The following is a 17,712-nucleotide window of genomic DNA, read 5'->3' as shown; positions in this document are numbered from 1 at the left end:
CTTGAATGCATTCAGAGAATTGGCCTCCACTGCCTTCTGAGGCAGAGAATTCCACAGATTCACAACTTTCTGACTGAAAAAGTTTTTCCTCATCTCAGTTCTAAATGGCCTACCCCTTATTCTTAAACTGTGGCCCCTTGTTCTGGACTCCCCAAACATTGGGAACATGTTTCCTGCCAAAACGTGTCCAACCCCTTAATAATCTTATACGTTTCGACAAGATCTCCTCTCATCCTTCTAAATTCCATTGTATACAAGCCTAGTCGTTCCAATCTTTCAACATATGATAGTCCCGCCATTCCGGGAATTAACCTAGTAAACCTACGCTGCACGCCCTCAATAGCAAGAATATCCTTCCTCAAATTTGGAGACCAAAACTGCACACAGTACTCCAGATGCGGTCTCACTAGGGCCCTGTTCAACTGCAGAAGGACCTCTTTGCTCCTATACTCAACTCCTCTTGTTATGAAGGCCAACATTCCATTGGCTTTCTTCACTGCCTGCTGTACCTGCATGCTTCCTTTCAGTGACTGATGCACTAAGACACCCAGATCGCGTTGTACGTCCCCTGTTCCTAACTTGACACCATTCAGATAATACTCTGCCTTCCTTTTCTTACCACCAAAGTGGATAACCTCACACTTATCCACATTAAACTGCATCTGCCATGCATCCGCCCACTAACATAACCTGTCCAAGTCACCCTGCAACCTCATAGCATCTTCCTCACAGTTCACACTACCACCCAGCTTTGTATCATCTGCAAATTTGCTAATGGTACTTTTAATCCCTTCATCCATTAATGTATATTGTAAATAGTTGCGGTCCCAGCACCGAGCCTTGCGGTACCCCACTAGTTACTGCCTGCCATTCTCAAAGGGACCCATTTATCCCCACTCTGTCAACCAATTTTCTTCCCATGTCAGTACCCTACCTCCAATACCATGTGCTCTAATTTTGCCCACTAATCTTTTCATATTTTTCATATTTTTTCATATTTCAGATACAGCGCGGAAACAGGCCTTTTCGGCCCACCAAGTCCGCGCCGCCCAGCGATCCCCGCACATTAACACTACACACACTAGGGACAATTTTAGGAACAATTTTTACATTTACCCAGTCAATTAACCTACATACCCGTACGTCTTTGGAGTGTGGGAGGAAACCGAAGATCTCGGAGAAAACCCACGCAGGTCACGGGGAGAACGTACAAACTCCTTACAGTACAGCACCCGTAGACAGGATCGAACCTGAGTCTCCGGTGCTGCATTCGCTGTAAAGCAGCAACTCTACCGCTGCGCGACCGTGCCGCACGGTGGCATAATCTCCTATGTGGAACCTTGTCAAATGCTTTCTGAAAGTCAAGGTACACCACATCCACCTGCTCTCCCCTGTCAATTTTCCTGGTTACATCCTCAAAGAATTCCAGAAGATTAGTCAAGCATGATTTCCCCTTCGTAAATCCATGCTGACTCAGAACAATCCTGTTACTACTATCCAAATGCTCCGCAATTTCGTCTTTTATAATTGACTCCAGCATCTTCCCCACCACTGATGTCAGACTAACTGGTCTATAATTTCCCGTTTTCTCTCTCCCTCCTTTCTTAAAAAGTGGGACAACATTAGCTACCCTCCAATCCACAGGAACTGATCCTGAATCTATAGAACATTGGAAAATGATCACCAATGCATCCACAATTTCTAGCGCCATCTCCTTAAGTACTCTGGGATGCAGACCATCAGGCCCTGGGGATTTATCAGCCTTCAGTCCCATCAGTCTACCCAACACCATTTCCTGCCTAATGTGGATTTCCTTCAGTTCCTCCGTCACCCTTGGATCTCTGCCCACTAGAACATCTGGGAGATTGCTTGTATCTTCCTTAGTGAAGACAGATCCAAAGTACCGGTTCAACTCGTCTGCCATTTCCTTGTTTCCCATAATAAATTCCCCCGCTTCTGTCTTCAGGGGACCCACATTTGCCTTGACTATTTTTTTCCTCTTTACATACTTAAAAAAGCTTTTACTATCCTCCTTTGTATTATTGGCCAGTTTACCCTCGTACCTCATCTTTTCTCCCTGTATTGCCTTCTTAGTCATCTTCTGTTGCTTTTTAAAAGAGTCCCAATCCTTTGGCTTCCCACTCTTCTTTGCTTTGTTGTACTTCTGCTCTTTTATTTTTATGCTGTCCTTGACTTCCCTTGTCAGCCACGGGTGTCTCTTACTCCCCTTGGAATCTTTCCTCCTCTTTGGGATAAATTGATCCTGCAACTTCTGCATTATTCCCAGGAATACCTGCCATTGCTGTTCCACTGTCTTCCCTGCGAGGGCCTCCTTCCAGTCAATTATGGCCAGCTCCTGCCTCATGCCTCTGTAAACCCCTTTGCTATACTGTAATATTGACACTTCCGATTTTCCCTTCTCCCTCTCAATTTGTAGAGTAAAACTTATCATATTGTGATCACTGCATCCAAATGGCTCTTTTACCTTGAGTCCCCTTATCAGATCAGGTTCATTACACAACACTAAATCCAGAATTGCCTTCTCCCTAGTAGGCTCCAGTACAAGCTGTTCTAAGAATCCATCTCGGAGACACTCCACAAACTCTCTTTCCTGGTGTCCATTACCAACCTGATTTTCCCAGTCTACCTGCATGTGGAAATCTCCCATAACCACCGTAGCATTACATTTGTGACACGCCAATTTTAGCTCCTCATTCAACTTGCACCGTATGTCGAGGCTACTGTTTGGGGGCCTGTAGATAACTCCCATTAGGGTCTTTTTACCCTTACAATTCCTCATTTCTACCCATACTGATTCTACATCTCCTGATTCTATGTCACCCCTTGCAAGGGAGTGAATATCATTCCTCACCAACAGAGCGACCCCACCCCCTCTGCCCACCTGTCTGTCTTTTCTATATGTTGTGTACCCCTGAATATTCAGTTCCCAGCCCTGGTCCTCTTGTAGCCATGTCTCAGTGATTCCCACAACATCATACTTGCCAATGTCTAACTGAGCCTCAAGCTCATCCACTTTATTTCTGTTTCTACGTAACAGTCAGCAGCCGAGGTCAGGATCGAACCCGGGTCCCTGGCCTTGTGAGGCAGCGGCTCTTCCCGCTGCTCCACAGTACCTTAGAAATATTAAGTCTTCTCTTTCCAAGTACCGTCTATTGCCTGACCTGCTGAATTTCCGCCAATGTTTTCTGTTTTTTTTCTTGGCAGTTTATGGGCAGACTCACATTCCAATCGACCATTGAACAGGAAAAAGTAAAATAAAAACCCAGATGCTGAAAATCCAAAATGAAGACGTACAGTAAGATGCAAGAAATAGTGAATAGGCCAGTTAGCTTATGTAGAGAAAGAAACAGAGTTAATGACTCAGGGGCCAAACCTACAAACCCGCACGTCTTTGGGATGTGGGATAAAACCGGAGCAACTAGAGGAAACAGAGGAGATTAGCTTGGCATTGTACTGTTCCACGTTCTATGTGGGCCGAAGAGCGTTCTAGTTCTACATGGCCATCAACACCGAGAGACCCATTGTATCTCCCACTCCCAACATTCAGCTTTATTCTTCTCCCATTCAAGTAATTTCCGATTTCATTCCTCCCTCCTATTTACACCTCCCGAGTCAGACCTTTACCGCCCTCTTCCGAACGACATCAATACCAATTAATTCACTCTGATATAACAGACCTGTAGCTCTTGGAAATCCTTCTCAGACCAAACAAGGCTCCCGACCCTGAAGCGTGGTCTGCCCATTTCCCTCCACAGATGCTGCCTGGCCCGCTGAGTTCCTCCAGCACTTTGTTTGGGGTTTTTATTAACCCCCATTATATTTCAACAGATTTCTTGTATCTACCATTTCCAATATTCACTTTGCCTTCTCTCACTTCAGGGAATTTCCGATTTCATTCCGCCCTCCTGTCTCCACCTGCCCCCCCCCCCCCCCCCCCCCACCATACTCGCCTTTACGCCGCTGTTGAAGTCCGCACCAACACAGCTGGTGCCGCGTTGTGACTCGGGGCGAGTTTAGGACCCGCCGCCCGCGGCTGCTGCTGAACCCGCGGAGCCCGCGGGAAGGGAGATTGTTTCAATCTTTATATTTTCCCAGAAGTGTTTCTGTTCCGTTGCCGGACGCGGTTAACGCGTTGAAATGAACGGATCGACAGCTCTGATTCCACTTGCTGTTTATTTCACTCTTCCCGCATTTACATTCCCCCTGGTTTTATTTCCGCGCTCACTGGGGTTTTGCGAAGCGGAATTTGGGGATTAAATGGGAGCTGTTCAGCGCCGACCTGTTGTCCATCGGGTTTCTGCCCCACTGCCCCTGAGCCCCGCTCCTGACGCCGGTCCCGGGACCCGACCCTTTTACACACCCGGAGCGGAACCGTAACAGATTCTCAGCCACTTGTTTTCATCCCAAGGCCCGAAGAAAGGATAAAGTTTCTCCGTGAATTTATTCCCAGTGAAGGTGTGGAGATGGGACTTGGTGTCCGCGTCGTAAAATGAAACTGTCCCGGACTCGTAACTGAGATAAACTCCCACCCTCCCGGGGATGGGACGGGCGGGGAGACGGGATGGAGGGGAGGTGAATGCTTCAAACTTGTCACCCCGCCGCCTGATGCTCCAGACTCCAGTCTCCGGGGTCAGTGTGACCCGTCCCTTCCTCTCCACAGACTCTGTGGCGACTCAAGACTCCAGAACCGACTCCCCGCCACCTCCACCTCCCAGTAATGTCTCCCCGATGTGAATCCCTCCGATCCCAGCACACACGGATAGACTGTAAACCTCTTCCCGGTGTCAGGGAGACTCCTCCGGGTCCCGGTCAGTCTCACCCTCTTCCGATCCTCAGACACCTCGAGCCACGGATGCGCTGTTTCCACATCCAGGGTGACGGAGACTGGGGGGAGAAGCAGAGAATCAGAGAGTCCCCGGGGGTCGGGGGGAGACTCCGGCCGCTCGGCCTCAGGCAGAGGCGGGCGGACAACTGAAACCCTGCCCGGTGTTTCACCCACAACCACAGCGGGTGGACAACAGCATCTCTCCCGGAGCTTTTATCTGGGATGGAGAGGGGAATTTCGTGAGGTGGGGGAGGGTGGACGGGGAGGATGAGTGTAGAGAGTAAAGAGGATTGCGAGATTGCGGTGGGGATGGGGGAATGAAGCGAATTATTCAGATGTGGAGGCAGATCGGAGCAGGTTGATATTGAGGTTATCGGTAATTTGAGGTTGTTAAAGAGGAGGTGGAGGTGCGTGGTGGGATCGTCATGAAAGGGGGCAGACACGAGGGGCCAGATGAACTGCTCTTGTGTTTTTTGAGTGGTGGGTTGGACAAAGGGAAGGGTGGGTTTGTTAGTCAATTGGAGTGGGTGCAAACGGATTTACAACAACTTCATCAGGTCTGAAGGCCTGTGTTATCAGGTGAAGTTAGACAGTCGGAAGGTCATAATGTCATAAGTGAAAGTATTAGAATTATGCCATTTGGCCCATCAAGTCTACTCCATCATTCAATCATGGCTGATCTATCTCTCCCTCCTAACCCCATTCTCCTGCTCTCTCCCCATAACCTTTGACACCTGTACTAATCAAGAATCCAGCTATCTCTGCCTGAATTAGTCACCGACTTGGCCTCCACAGCCTTCTGTGGCAATGAATTCCACAAATTCACCACCCTCGGATTAAAAACATTTCCCCTTATCTCCTTCCTAAAAGTACATCCTTTAATTCTGAGGCTATGACCTCCAGTCCGAGACTCTCTCACTAATGGAAACATCCTCTAAACATACATTCTATCAAAGCCTTTCACTCATCTGTATTTTTCAATGAGGTCCCCCCTTATTCTTCTAAATTCCAGTGAGTACAGGCCCAATGCCGACAAACACTCATCAATAGACAATAGACAATAGGTGCGGGAGGAGGCCATTCGGCCCTTTGAGCCCGCACCGCCATTCAATGTGATCATGGCTGATCTTTCTCAATCAGTACCCCGTTCCTGCCTTCTCCCCATACCCTCTGACTCCGCTATCCTTAAGAGCTCTATCTAGCTCTCTCTTGAATGCATTCAGAGAATTGGCCTCCAATGCCTTCTGAGGCAGAGAATTCCACAGATTCACAACTCTGACTGAAAAAGTTTTTCCTCCTCTCAGTTCTCATGTCATCATAGGTTAATCTACTCAGTTCTGGAACAGACTATTCAGACTGTGACATTTTTTCATGGGAGCCTGTCAGGGTGACAATGTAGATGTGTATAAGATGCACAGTACTTTACCCAAGGTTGGAGAGTCTAAACCTCGAGCGTATAGAAAAGACAGACAGGTGGGCAGAGGGGGTGGGGTTGCTCTGATGGTAAGGAATGATATTCATTCCCTTGCAAGGGGTGACATAGAATCAGGAGATGTTGAATCAGTATGGATAGAAATGAGAAATTGTAAGGGTAAAAAGACCCTAATGGGAGTTATCTATAGGCCCCCAAACAGTAGCCTCGACATAGGGTGCAAGTTGAATCAGGAGATAAAATTGGCGTGTCAAAAATGTAATGCTACGGTGGTTATGGGAGCTTTCAACATGCAGGTAGACTGGGAAAATCAGGTTGGAAATGGACCCCAGGAAAGAGAGTTTGTGGAGTGCCTTCGAGATGGATTCTTAGAACAGCTTGTACTGGAGCCTACCAGGGAGAAGGCAATTCTGGATTTAGTGTTGTGTAATGATCCTGATCTGATAAAGGGACTAGAGGTAAAAGAGCCATTAGGAGGCAGTGATCACAACATGATAAGTTTTACTCTGCAAATGGAAAGGCAGAAGGGAAAATCGGAAGTGTCAGTATTACAGTATAGCAAAGGGGATTACAGAGGCATGAGGCAGGAGCTGGCCAAAATTGACTGGAAGGAGGCCCTAGCAGGGAAGACGATAGAACAGCAATGGCAGGTATTCCTGGGAACAATGCAGAGGTTGCAGGATCAATTTATTCCAAAGAGGTGGAAAGACTCTAAGGGGAGTAAGAGACACCTGTGGCTGACAAGGGAAGTCAGGGACAGCATAAAAATTAAGGAGAGGAAGTATAACATAGCAAAGAAGAGTGGGAAGACAGAGGATTGGGACTCTTTTAAAGAGCAACAAAAGTTAACTAAAAAGGCAATACGGGGAGAAAAGATGAGGTACGAGGGTAAACTAGCCAATAATATAAAGGAGGATAGCAAAAGTTTTTTTAGGTACGTGAAGAGGAAAAAAATAGTCAAGGCAAATGTGGGTCCCTTGAAGACAGAAGCAGGGGAATTTATTATGGGCAACAAAGAAATGGCAGACGAGTTAAACCGTTACTTTGGATCTGTCTTCACTGAGGAAGATACACACAATCTCCCAAATGTTCTAGGGGCCGGAGAACCTAGGGTGATGGAGGAACTGAAGGAAATCCACATTAGGCAGGAAATGGTTTTGGGTAGACTGATGGGACTGAAGGCTGATAAATCCCCAGGGCCTGATGGTCTGCATCCCAGGGTACTTCAGGAGGTGGCTCTACAAATAGTGGAAGCATTGGAGATCATTTTTCAATGTTCTATAGATTCAGGATCAGTTCCTGTGGATTGGAGGATAGCAAATGTTATCCCACTTTTTAAGAAAGGAGGGAGAGAGAAAATGGGTAATTATAGACCAGTTAGTCTGAAATCAGTGGTGGGGAAGATGCTGGAGTCAATTATAAAAGACGAAATTGCTGAGCATTTGGATAGCAGTAACAGGATCATTCCGAGTCAGCATGGATTTACGAAGGGGAAATCATGCTTGACAAATCTACTGGAATTTTTTGAGGATGTAACTAGGAAAATTAACAGGGGAGAGTCAGTGGATGTGGTGTACCTCGACTTTCTGAAAGCCTTCGACAAGGTCCCACATAGGAGATTAGTGGGCAAAATTAGGGCACATGGTATTGGGGGTAGGGTACTGACATGGATAGAAAATTGGTTGACAGACAGAAAGCAAAGAGTGGGGATAAATGGGTCCCGTTCGGAATGGCAGGCAGTGACCAGTGGGGTCTGGGAACCCAGCTATTTACGATATACATTAATGACTTAGACGAAGGGATTAAAAGTACCATTAGCAAATTTGCAGATGATACTAAGCTGGGGGGTAGTGTGAATTGTGAGGAAGATGCAATAAGGCTGCAGGGTGACTTGGACAGGTTGTGTGAGTGGGCAGATACATGGCAGATGCAGTTTAATGTAGATAAGTGTGAGGTTATTTACTTTGGAAGTAAGAATAGAAAGGCAGATTATTATCTGAATGGTGTCAAGTTAGGAGGAGGGGGAGTTCAACGAGATCTGGGTGTCCTAGTGCATCAGTCAATGAAAGGAAGCATGCAGGTACAGCAGGCAGTGAAGAAAGCCAATGGAATGTTGGCCTTCATAACAAGAGGAGTTGAGTATAGGAGCAAAGAGGTCCTTCTACAGTTGTACCGGGCCCTGGTGAGACCGCACCTGGAGTACTATGTGCAGTTTTGGTCTCCAAATTTGAGGAAGGATATTCTTGCTATGGAGGGCGTGCAGCCTAGGTTCACTAGGTTAATTCCCGGAATGGCGGGACTGTCGTATGTTGAAAGGCTGGAGCGATTGGGCTTGTATACATTGGAATTTAGAAGGATGAGGGGGGGATCTTATTGAAACATATAAGATAATTAGGGGATTGGACACATTAGAGGCAGGAAACATGTTCCCAATGTTGGGGGAGTCCAGAACAAGGGGCCAGTTTAAGAATAAGGGGTAGGCCATTTAGAGCGGAGATGAGGAAGAACTTTTTCAGTCAGAGAGTGGTGAAGGTGTGGAATTCTCTGCCTCAGAAGGCAGTGGAGGCCAGTTCATTGGATGCTTTCAAGAGAGAGCTGGATAGAGCTCTTAAGGATAGCGGAGTGAGGGGGTATGGGGAGAAGGCAGGAACGGGGTACTGATTGAGAGTGATCAGCCATGATCGCATTGAATGGCGGTGCTGGCTCGAAGGGCTGAATGGCCTACTCCTGCACCTATTGTCTATTGTCAGTTTAAGGTGAGAGTGGAAACAATAAAAAGGACCTGAGGAGCAGGTTTTTCCGTCAGTGGGTAGTGTAGATGTGGAATGATCTGACAGAGGAAGTGGTCGAGGCAGGTACACAGTTCACAGAGAATTGGGTAGATACGTGGATAAGAAAGACTTGGAAGGATATGAGCCAGACTCAGGCAAGTGGGGCTAGCTTGGTTGGGCAACTTGGTTGGCATGGTCGAGTCCAGTCAAAGGGCCTGTTGCTGTGCTACAAAGCTCTCTGACTCTGTGATGCTTCCCAGCAGATGAGCTTGGTGGGAGATCAAATCTTCAATTTCCCTAAAATACCTTTGATCATTGCATCTAAGTATTACTTAAAGGTAGACACAATCAAAGGTAGACCCAGAATGCTGGAGTAACTCAGCAGGACAGGCAGTATCTCTGGAGAAAAGGAATGGGCGACGTTTAGGGTTGAGACCCTTCTTCAGATTGAAGAAGGGTCTCGACCCGAAACATCGCCCATTCCCTTTCTCCAGAGATGCTGCCTGCTGCTGATTTACTCCAGCATTTTATGTCTACCCTCGATTTAAACCTGCATCTGTAGTGCTTTCCTACATACATTACTTAAAGATGTCAGAAACAAGAACAATGGAAAAGGTATAAGCTTTACCATGCTTGAAGTCATCAGATGTTTCTTTAAATGCCGTGTTGAATGAAACAGGGCAATGAAACTTTTCAATCGGCAAGGCATCATCTACCACCGACAGTGGTTTGGCTTCATCACGAACCCTGTGAACATTTAACAGCTGGTTATCAACTGAGCATTGGAAATGTTTTGAACTGTTCCACAAAAACTTACAATGTTTCCGTCAAGAGCATGTCCTACCTTCGCTTGCCACCAGCTTCCCCCTGAAAGAAATAAAACACAAATCTCAATTGACTGAGATGTTACGTCCTCATGCCGACAGCGGGAATTTCTCCACATTTCTACAACCCTCTGATAATTCCCATTTCCCAACTCTTATCGCTGCTGCCATGCAGATAGAAAGCTGATATTGTCGTAGAGATGTAGAACGATGGGGAAAAGCACAAGGAGTGTTCATGAGAATGATGCTATAACTGAGAGGATGGAGCTCAATGCAAAGAATGAGCAGGTCGACGGATTTTATCTGGAGAAGATGTCAGGAATGATAAGGTAGAATTTAAGTTTAGCGGTGAATTTAAATGGGAGGGGGGGGGGGATGAAATATCTCTAATCGATGGGAGAGCAATAATCAATGCTGAAATGTAACGTCATAGAGTCATAGAGTCCTACAGCACAGAAAGAGGACCTTCGGCCCATCGTGTCCGTGCCGCCCGTTACAAAACACAGTCTAATTTTAATCCCATTTTCCTGCATTTGGACCGTAGCCCTGAATGTTGTAGCATTTCAAGTGCCCATCCAAATGCTTTTTAAATGTTGTGAGTGTTCCCGCCTCCACCACCACCCCAGGCAGTGAGTTCCAGACTCCAACCACCCTCTGGGTGAAAAAGATATTTCTCACATCCCCCCGAAACCTCCCTCCCCTTACCCTGTATCTATGTCCCCTCGTTGTTGAACCTTCCACCAGTGGAAGAAGTTCCCCGCCATCTACCTTATCTATGCCCCTCATGATCTTGTACACCTCGATCATGTCCCCTCTCAGCCTTCTCTGCTCCAGGGAAAACAACCCCAGCCTCTTCTATAAATACTGAAAGGAATGCAGTCATGAGAACATGGACCTCACTTGCATTGGAGGGACTGAATCCAACAGCAGAGATAATTTAAGGGCAAGCGGTATAAACACGTGAGCACTCCTGAAATTCGGGATATTGTTACCGGGTGTGGTGAGTAGATGGGAGGGATGTTGAGTGGAGCAGAAATCTTGACTGGATAGGATGGGCGAATGGCCTGTCTATGATGTAGAATGGGATGTCATTCTATGGTGAACAAAGGTGGGTAAAACAGACAGAGCAAATTCCCCCACGGTGACCACCCACTGCTGATGGGAACCGGATATAGATGATCAATCTGCTGTGTGCGCCACGTTCTAGATTTCAATGTTAATCCCCACAATGTGGTCATGGCTGATCCAGCCCAGGACTGAACTCCTCCGCTTTGTCCCATTCCCTTTGATTTCAGTTCCCCAAATTTTCAAAAATGTATCTTCCCCTGGTATAAATACATCCAACAGGTTAAACCTCTAAGAGTCTCTTGGTTGGAGATTCCCAGAGATTTACTGCCCTCTGTCCATTTGTGGTCCTTGACAATAGACAATAGGTGCAGGAGGAGGCCATTCGGCCCTTCGAGCCAGCACCACCATTCAATGCGATCATGGCTGATCATTCTCAATCAGTACCCCGTTGCTGCCTTCTCCCCATACCCCCTGACTCCGCTATCCTTGAGCTCTATCTAGCTCTCTCTTGAATGCATTCAGAGAATTGGCCTCCACTGCCTTCTGAGGCAGAGAATTCCACAGTTTCACAACTCTCTGACTGAAAAAGTTTTTCCTCATCTCAGTTCTAAATGGCCTACCCCTTATTCTTAAACTGTGGCCCCTTGTTCTGGACTCCCCCAACATCGGGAACATGTTTCCTGCCTCTTACGTGTCCAACCTCTTAATAATCTTATATGTTTCAATAAGATCTCCTCTCATCCTTCTAAATTCCAGTGTATACAAGCCGAGCCGCTCCAGTCTTTCAACATATGACAGTCCCGCCATTCTGGGAATTAACCTAGTAAACCTACACTGCACGCCCTCAATAGCAAGAATATCCTTCCTCAAATTTGGAGACCAAAACTGCACACAGTACTCCAGGTGCGGTCTCTTTAGGGCCCTATACAATTGCAGAAGGACCTCTTTGCTCCTATACTCAACTCCTCTTGTTATGAAGGCCAACATTCCATTGGCTTTCTTCACTGCCTGCTGTACCTGCATGCTTCCTTTCAGTGACTGATGCACTAGGACACCCAGATCTCGTTGTACGTCTCCTTTTCCTAAGTTGACACCATTCATTTAATAATCTGCCTTCTTATTCTTACAAACCAAAGTGGATAACCTCACACTTATCCACATTAAACTGCATCTGCCATGCATCTGCCATGCATCTGCCCACTCACACAACCTGTCCAATTCACCCTGCAACCTCATAGCATCTTCCTCACAGCTCACACTGCCACCCAGCTTTGTATTATCTGCAAATTTGCTAATGGTACTTTTAATCCCTTCATCCAAGTCATTAATGTATATTGTAAATAGCTTTGGCCCAGCACCGAGCCTTGCGGTACCCCACTAGTCACTGACTGCCATTCTGAAAGGGACCCATTTCTCCCCACACTTTGCTTTCTGTCTGTTAACCAATTTTCTATCCATGTCAGTACCCTACCCCCAATACCATTGCCCACAAATCTCCTATGTGGGGCCTTGTCGAAGGCTTTCTGAAAGTCGAGGTACACCACATCCACCGGCTCTCCCCAGTCAATTTTCCTAGTTACATCCTCAAAAAATTCCAGAAGATTAGTCAACATGATTTCCCCTTCGTAAATCCATGCTGACTCGGAACGATCCTGTTACTGCTATCCAAATGCTCCACAATTTTGTCTTTTATAATTTACTCCAGCATCTTCCCCACCACTGATGTCAGACTAACTGGTTTATAATTTCCAGTTTTCTCTCTCCCTCCTTCCTTAAAAGTGTGATAACATTAGCTACCCTCCAATCCACAGGAACTGATCCTGAATCTATAGAACATTGGAAAATGATCGCCAATCCGTCCACAATTTCTAGAGCCACCTCCTTAAGTACCCTGGGATGCAGACCATCAGGCCCTGGGGATTTATCAGCCTTCAGTCCCATCAGTCTACCCAACACTGTTTCCTGCCTAATGTGAATCTCCTTCAGTTCCTCTGTCACCCTGGGATCTCTGGTCACGAGAATATCTGGGAGATTGTTTGTATCTTCCTTAGTGAAGACAGATCCAAAGTACCGGTTCAACTCGTCTGCCATTTCCTTGTTTCCCATAATAAATTCCCCATCTTCTGTCTTCAAGGGACCCACATTTGCCTTGACTATTTTTTTCCTCTTTACATACCTAAAAAAGCTTTTACTATCCTCCTTTATATTATTGGCTAGTTTACCGTCATACCTCATCGTTTCACACCATATTGCCTTCTTAGTCATCTTCTGTTGCTCTTTAAAAGAGTCCCAATCCTCTGGCTTCCCACTCTTCTTTGCTTTGTTGTACTTCTGCTCTTTTATTTTTATGCTGTCCTTGACTTCCCTTGTCAGCCATTGGTGTCTCTTACTCCCCTTGGAATCTTTCCTCCTCTTTGGGATAAATTGATCCTGCGACTTCTGCATTAGAAAACCTTGACTTTCAGAAAGCCTTTGACAAGGTTCCCAGAGTGTGGGCCAAAGGGTGCTGCCTGACCCGCTGAGTTACTCCAGCACTCTGTGAAACGTCACCTATCCATGTTCTCCACAGATGCTGCCTGACCCGCTGAGTTACTCCAGCACTCTGTGAAACGTTACCTATCTATGTTCTCCACAGATGCTGCCTGACCCGCTGAGTTACCTCAGCACTCTGTGAAACGTCACCTATCCATGTTCTCCACAGATGCTGCCTGACCCGCTTAGATACTCCAGCACTCTGTGAAACGTCACCTATCCATGTTCTCCACAGATGCTGCCTGACCCGCTGAGTTACTCCAGCACTCTGTGAAACGTCACCTATCCATGTTCTCCACAGATGCTGCCTGACCCGCTGAGTTACTCCAGCACTCTGTGAAACGTTACCTATCGATGTTCTCCACAGATGCTGCCTGACCCGCTAAGTTACCTCAGCACTCTGTAAAACGTCACCTATCCATGTTCTCCACAGATGCTGCCTGACCCGCTTAGATACTCCAGCACTCTGTGAAACGTCACCTATCCATGTTCTCCACAGATGCTGCCTGACCCGCTGAGTTACTCCAGCACTCTGTGAAACGTCACCTATCCATGTTCTCCAGAGATGCTGCCTGACGCGCTGAGTTACTCCAGTTTATTGCATCTACACTCTTGTTTAAGACCCCCACACCCTGGGGAAAAGGCCTGTGACCATCCACATTACCAACGCTCCTCATGGTTTTATACACCTCAACAAGAATCCCCCTCATCCCCAGAGTAGGGACCTACCCTGTGCAGTCTCTCCCTGTAACCTAACCCCCACTGTGCCCGTGCCAAGCTGGTCTATCCCTTCTGCACCCTCTCCAGCACCATGCCACCTCCCTGTAGCTGGGCGCTAGAACTGTGGTCTCACCAACGACGTACAGATAGAAACATCATGATGTACAATGGTGGCACAGCGGTAGAGCTGCTGCCTCACAGCGCCAGAGACCAGGGTTCGATCCTGACCACGGGTGCTGTCTGCGTGGAATCTGTACGTTCTCCCCGTGACCTGCGTGGGTTGTCTCCGGGATCTCCGGTTTAGGTCATAAGTGATAGGTGTAGAATTGGGCCATTCGGCCCATCAGGTCTACTCCACCATTCAATCACGGCTGATTTATCTCTCCATCCTAACCCCATTCTCCTGCCTTCTCCCCATAACCCCTGACACCCGCACTGATCAACAATTTATCTATCTCTGCCTTAAAAATATCCAATAGACAATAGGTGCAGGAGGAGGCCATTCGGCCCTTCGAGCCAGCACCCCCATTCAATGTGATCATGGCTGATCATTCTCAATCAGTACCCCGTTCCTGCCTTCTCCCCATACCCCCTGACTCCGCTATCCTTAAGAGCTCTATCCAGCTCTCTCTTGAATGCATTCAGAGAATTGGCCTCCACTGCCTTCTGAGACAGAGAATTCCACAGATTCACAACTCTCTGACTGAAAAAGTTTTTCCTCATCTCAGTTCTAAATGGCCTACCCCTTATTCTTAAACTGTGGCCCCTTGTTCTGGACTCCCCCAACATTGGGAACATGTTTCCTGCCTCTAACGTGTCCAACCCCTTAATAATCTTATACGTTTCAATAAGATCTCCTCTCATCCTTCTAAATTCCAGTGTATACAAGCCTAGTCGCTCCAGTCTTTCAACACATGATAGTCCCACCATTCCGGGAATTAACCTAGTAAACCTACGCTGCACGCCCTCAATAGCAAGAATATCCTTCCTCAAATTTGGAGACCAGATCCACTGACTTGTGGCCTCCACAGCCGTCTGTAGCAAAGAATCCCACAGATTCACCACCCTCTGACTAAAGAAATTCCTCCTCATCTCCTTCCTGAAGGAACGTCCTTTAATTCTGAGGCTGTGCCCTCTGGTCCTAGACTCTCCCACTAGTGGAAACACCCTCTCCACATCCACCCTATCCGGGTCTTTCACTATTCGGTAGGTTTCAATGAGGTCCCCCCTCATTCTTCTAAACTCCAGCAAGTACAGCGAAAATTGCTGACAATATTCCAAATGGGGCCTGACCAGTGCCTTGTAGAGCCTCAGCATAACACCCCCTGTTTTTGTACACAAGCCCTCTTGAAATAACTGAGTTTGCTTTCTTTACTACTGACACTCTTCCCTCCAAACCTCTCAAGACTGATAGGCTTGTAGGTTAATTGGCTTCTGTAAAATTAGAGATTGTCCCTTGTGTGTGTGTAGGGCAGCGTTAGTGCGGCCTGATCGCTGGTCGCTGCGTACCCGGTGGGCCGAAGGGTCTGTTTCTGCGCCGTATTACTAAGCTAAATGACATTTTCACTGATGAATGTAGACACAAAATGCTGTGCCAACTCAGCGGGTCAGGCAGCATCTGTGGAGAACATGGATAGGTGACGTTTCACAGAGTGCTGGAGTAACTCAGCGGGTCAGGCAGCATCTCTGGAGAGAAGGAATGGGTTTATTCACAAAATGCTGGAGTAACTCAGCAGGTCAGGCAGCATCTCGGGAGAGAAGGAATGGGTGACGTTTCGGGTTCTTAAGAGAAGGATCTCGACCCGAAAAGTCACCCATTCCTTCTCTCCACAGATAGAAACATAGAAAATAGGTGCAGGAGTAGGCCATTCGGCCCTTCAAGCCTGCACCGCCATTCAATATGATCATGGCTGATCATCCAGCTGAGTAACCTGTACCTGCCTTCTCTCCATACCCCCTGATACCTTTAGCCACAAGGGCCACATCTAACTCCCTCTTAAATATAGCCAATGAACTGGCCTCAACTACCTTCTGTGGCAGAGAATTCCACAGACTCACCACTCTCTGTGCGAAGAAATGTTTTCTCATCTCGGTCCTAAAAGACTTCCCCCTTATCTTTAAGCTGTGACCCCTTATTCTGGACTTCCCCAACATCGGGAACAATCTTCCCGCATCTAGCCTCTCCAACCCCTTAAGAATTTTATATGTTTCAATAAGAACCCCCCTCAGTCTTCTAAATTCCAGCGAGTATAAGCCTAGTCTATCCAGTCTTTCTTCATATGAAAGTCCTGCCATCCCAGGGATCAATCTGGTGAACCTTCTCTGTACTCCCTCTAAGGCTAGAATGTCTTTCCTCAGATTAGGAGACCAAAACTGTACACAATACTCCAGGTGCGGTCTCACCAAGGCCCTGTACAACTGCAGCAGAACCTCCCTGCTCCTATACTCAAATCCTCTTGCTATGAATGCTAACATACCATTCGCTTTCTTCACTGCCTGCTGCACCTGCACGCTTGCTTTCAATGACTGGTGCACCATGACACCCAGGTCACATTGCATCTCCCCTTTTCCTAATTGGCCACCATTCAGGTAATACTCTGCTTTCCTGTTCTTGCCGCCAAAGTGGATAACCTCACATTTATCCACATTATATTGCATCTGCCATGCATTTGCCCACTCTCCTAATCTTTCCAAGTCACTCTGCAGCCTCCTAGCATCCTCCTCGCAGCTAACACTGCCACCCAGCTTCGTGTCATCTGCAAACTTAGAGATATTGCATTCAATTCCCTCGTCCAAATCATTAATATATATTGTAAATAACTGGGGTCCCAGCACTGAGCCTTGCGGTACCCCACTAGTCACTGCCTGCCATTCCGAAAAGGACCCGTTTATTCCTACTCTTTGCTTCCTGTCCGCCAACCAATTCTCTATCCATCTCAACACTGAACCCCCAATACTGTGTGCTTTAAGTTTGTACCCCAATCTCCTATGTGGGACCTTGTCGAAGGCCTTCTGAAAGTCCAGATATAACACATCGACTGGTTCTCCCTTATCCACTCTACTAGTTAAATCCTCGAAAAATTCTATAAGATTCGTCAGGCATGATTTGCCTTTCATAAATCCATGCTGACTTTGTCCGATGATTTCACCACTTTCCAAATGTGATGCTATCACATCTTTAACAACTGACTCTAGCATTTTCCCCACTACCGATGTTAGGCTAACTGGTCTATAATTCCCCGTTTTCTCTCTCCCTCCCTTTTTAAAAATGGGGTCACATTAGCTACCCTCCAATCCTCAGGAACTACTCCAGAATCTAAAGAGTTAAAAAAAATTATCACTAATGCATCCACTATTTCTGAGGTTACTTTCTTAAGCACTCTGAGATGCAGCCTATCTGGCCCTGGGGATTTATCGGCCTTTAATCCATTTAATTTACCTAACACCACTTCCCGACTAACCTGGATTACCCTCAGTTCCTCCATCTCGTAAGACCCCCGGTCCCCTGCTATTTCCGGC

The 17,712-nt window shown here is 47.0% G+C and overlaps 2 protein-coding genes across 2 annotated transcripts in view; one reads left to right on the top strand and one right to left on the bottom strand.

Moving 5' to 3' along the window:
- LOC144602590 (uncharacterized) overlaps positions 1-17,712 on the top strand; it is a 63,004-nt gene that overhangs the window by 28,211 nt on the left and 17,081 nt on the right.
- Positions 3,997-17,693, bottom strand: LOC144603062 (E3 ubiquitin-protein ligase TRIM21-like). Its single transcript, XM_078416204.1, has 4 exons — positions 17,655-17,693; positions 9,894-9,916; positions 9,678-9,796; positions 3,997-4,905 (listed from the first exon to the last, which is right to left on the bottom strand). Exons 1-4 carry the CDS (start codon positions 17,676-17,678, stop codon positions 4,652-4,654), a joined length of 420 nt encoding a protein of 139 aa, XP_078272330.1. The 5' UTR covers positions 17,679-17,693; the 3' UTR covers positions 3,997-4,651.

This window comes from Rhinoraja longicauda, chromosome 19, assembly GCF_053455715.1.
Source record: "Rhinoraja longicauda isolate Sanriku21f chromosome 19, sRhiLon1.1, whole genome shotgun sequence".
In the NCBI taxonomy this organism is placed as follows: domain Eukaryota; kingdom Metazoa; phylum Chordata; class Chondrichthyes; order Rajiformes; family Arhynchobatidae; genus Rhinoraja; species Rhinoraja longicauda.
This window is presented reverse-complemented; position numbering and strand designations above follow the sequence as displayed.

Coding starts and splice junctions, on each gene's coding strand:
- LOC144603062 (XM_078416204.1), bottom strand. CDS start 17,678: ATGGAGGAACTGAGGGTAATCCAG. Junction 9,917..17,654: donor AGGAACTGAGGGTAATCCAG/GTTAGTCGGGAA, acceptor TATTTCTTTCAG/GGGGAAGCTGGTGGCAAGCG. Junction 4,906..9,677: donor ATCTGATGACTTCAAGCATG/GTAAAGCTTATA, acceptor TTCTCCCCCCAG/TCTCCGTCACCCTGGATGTG.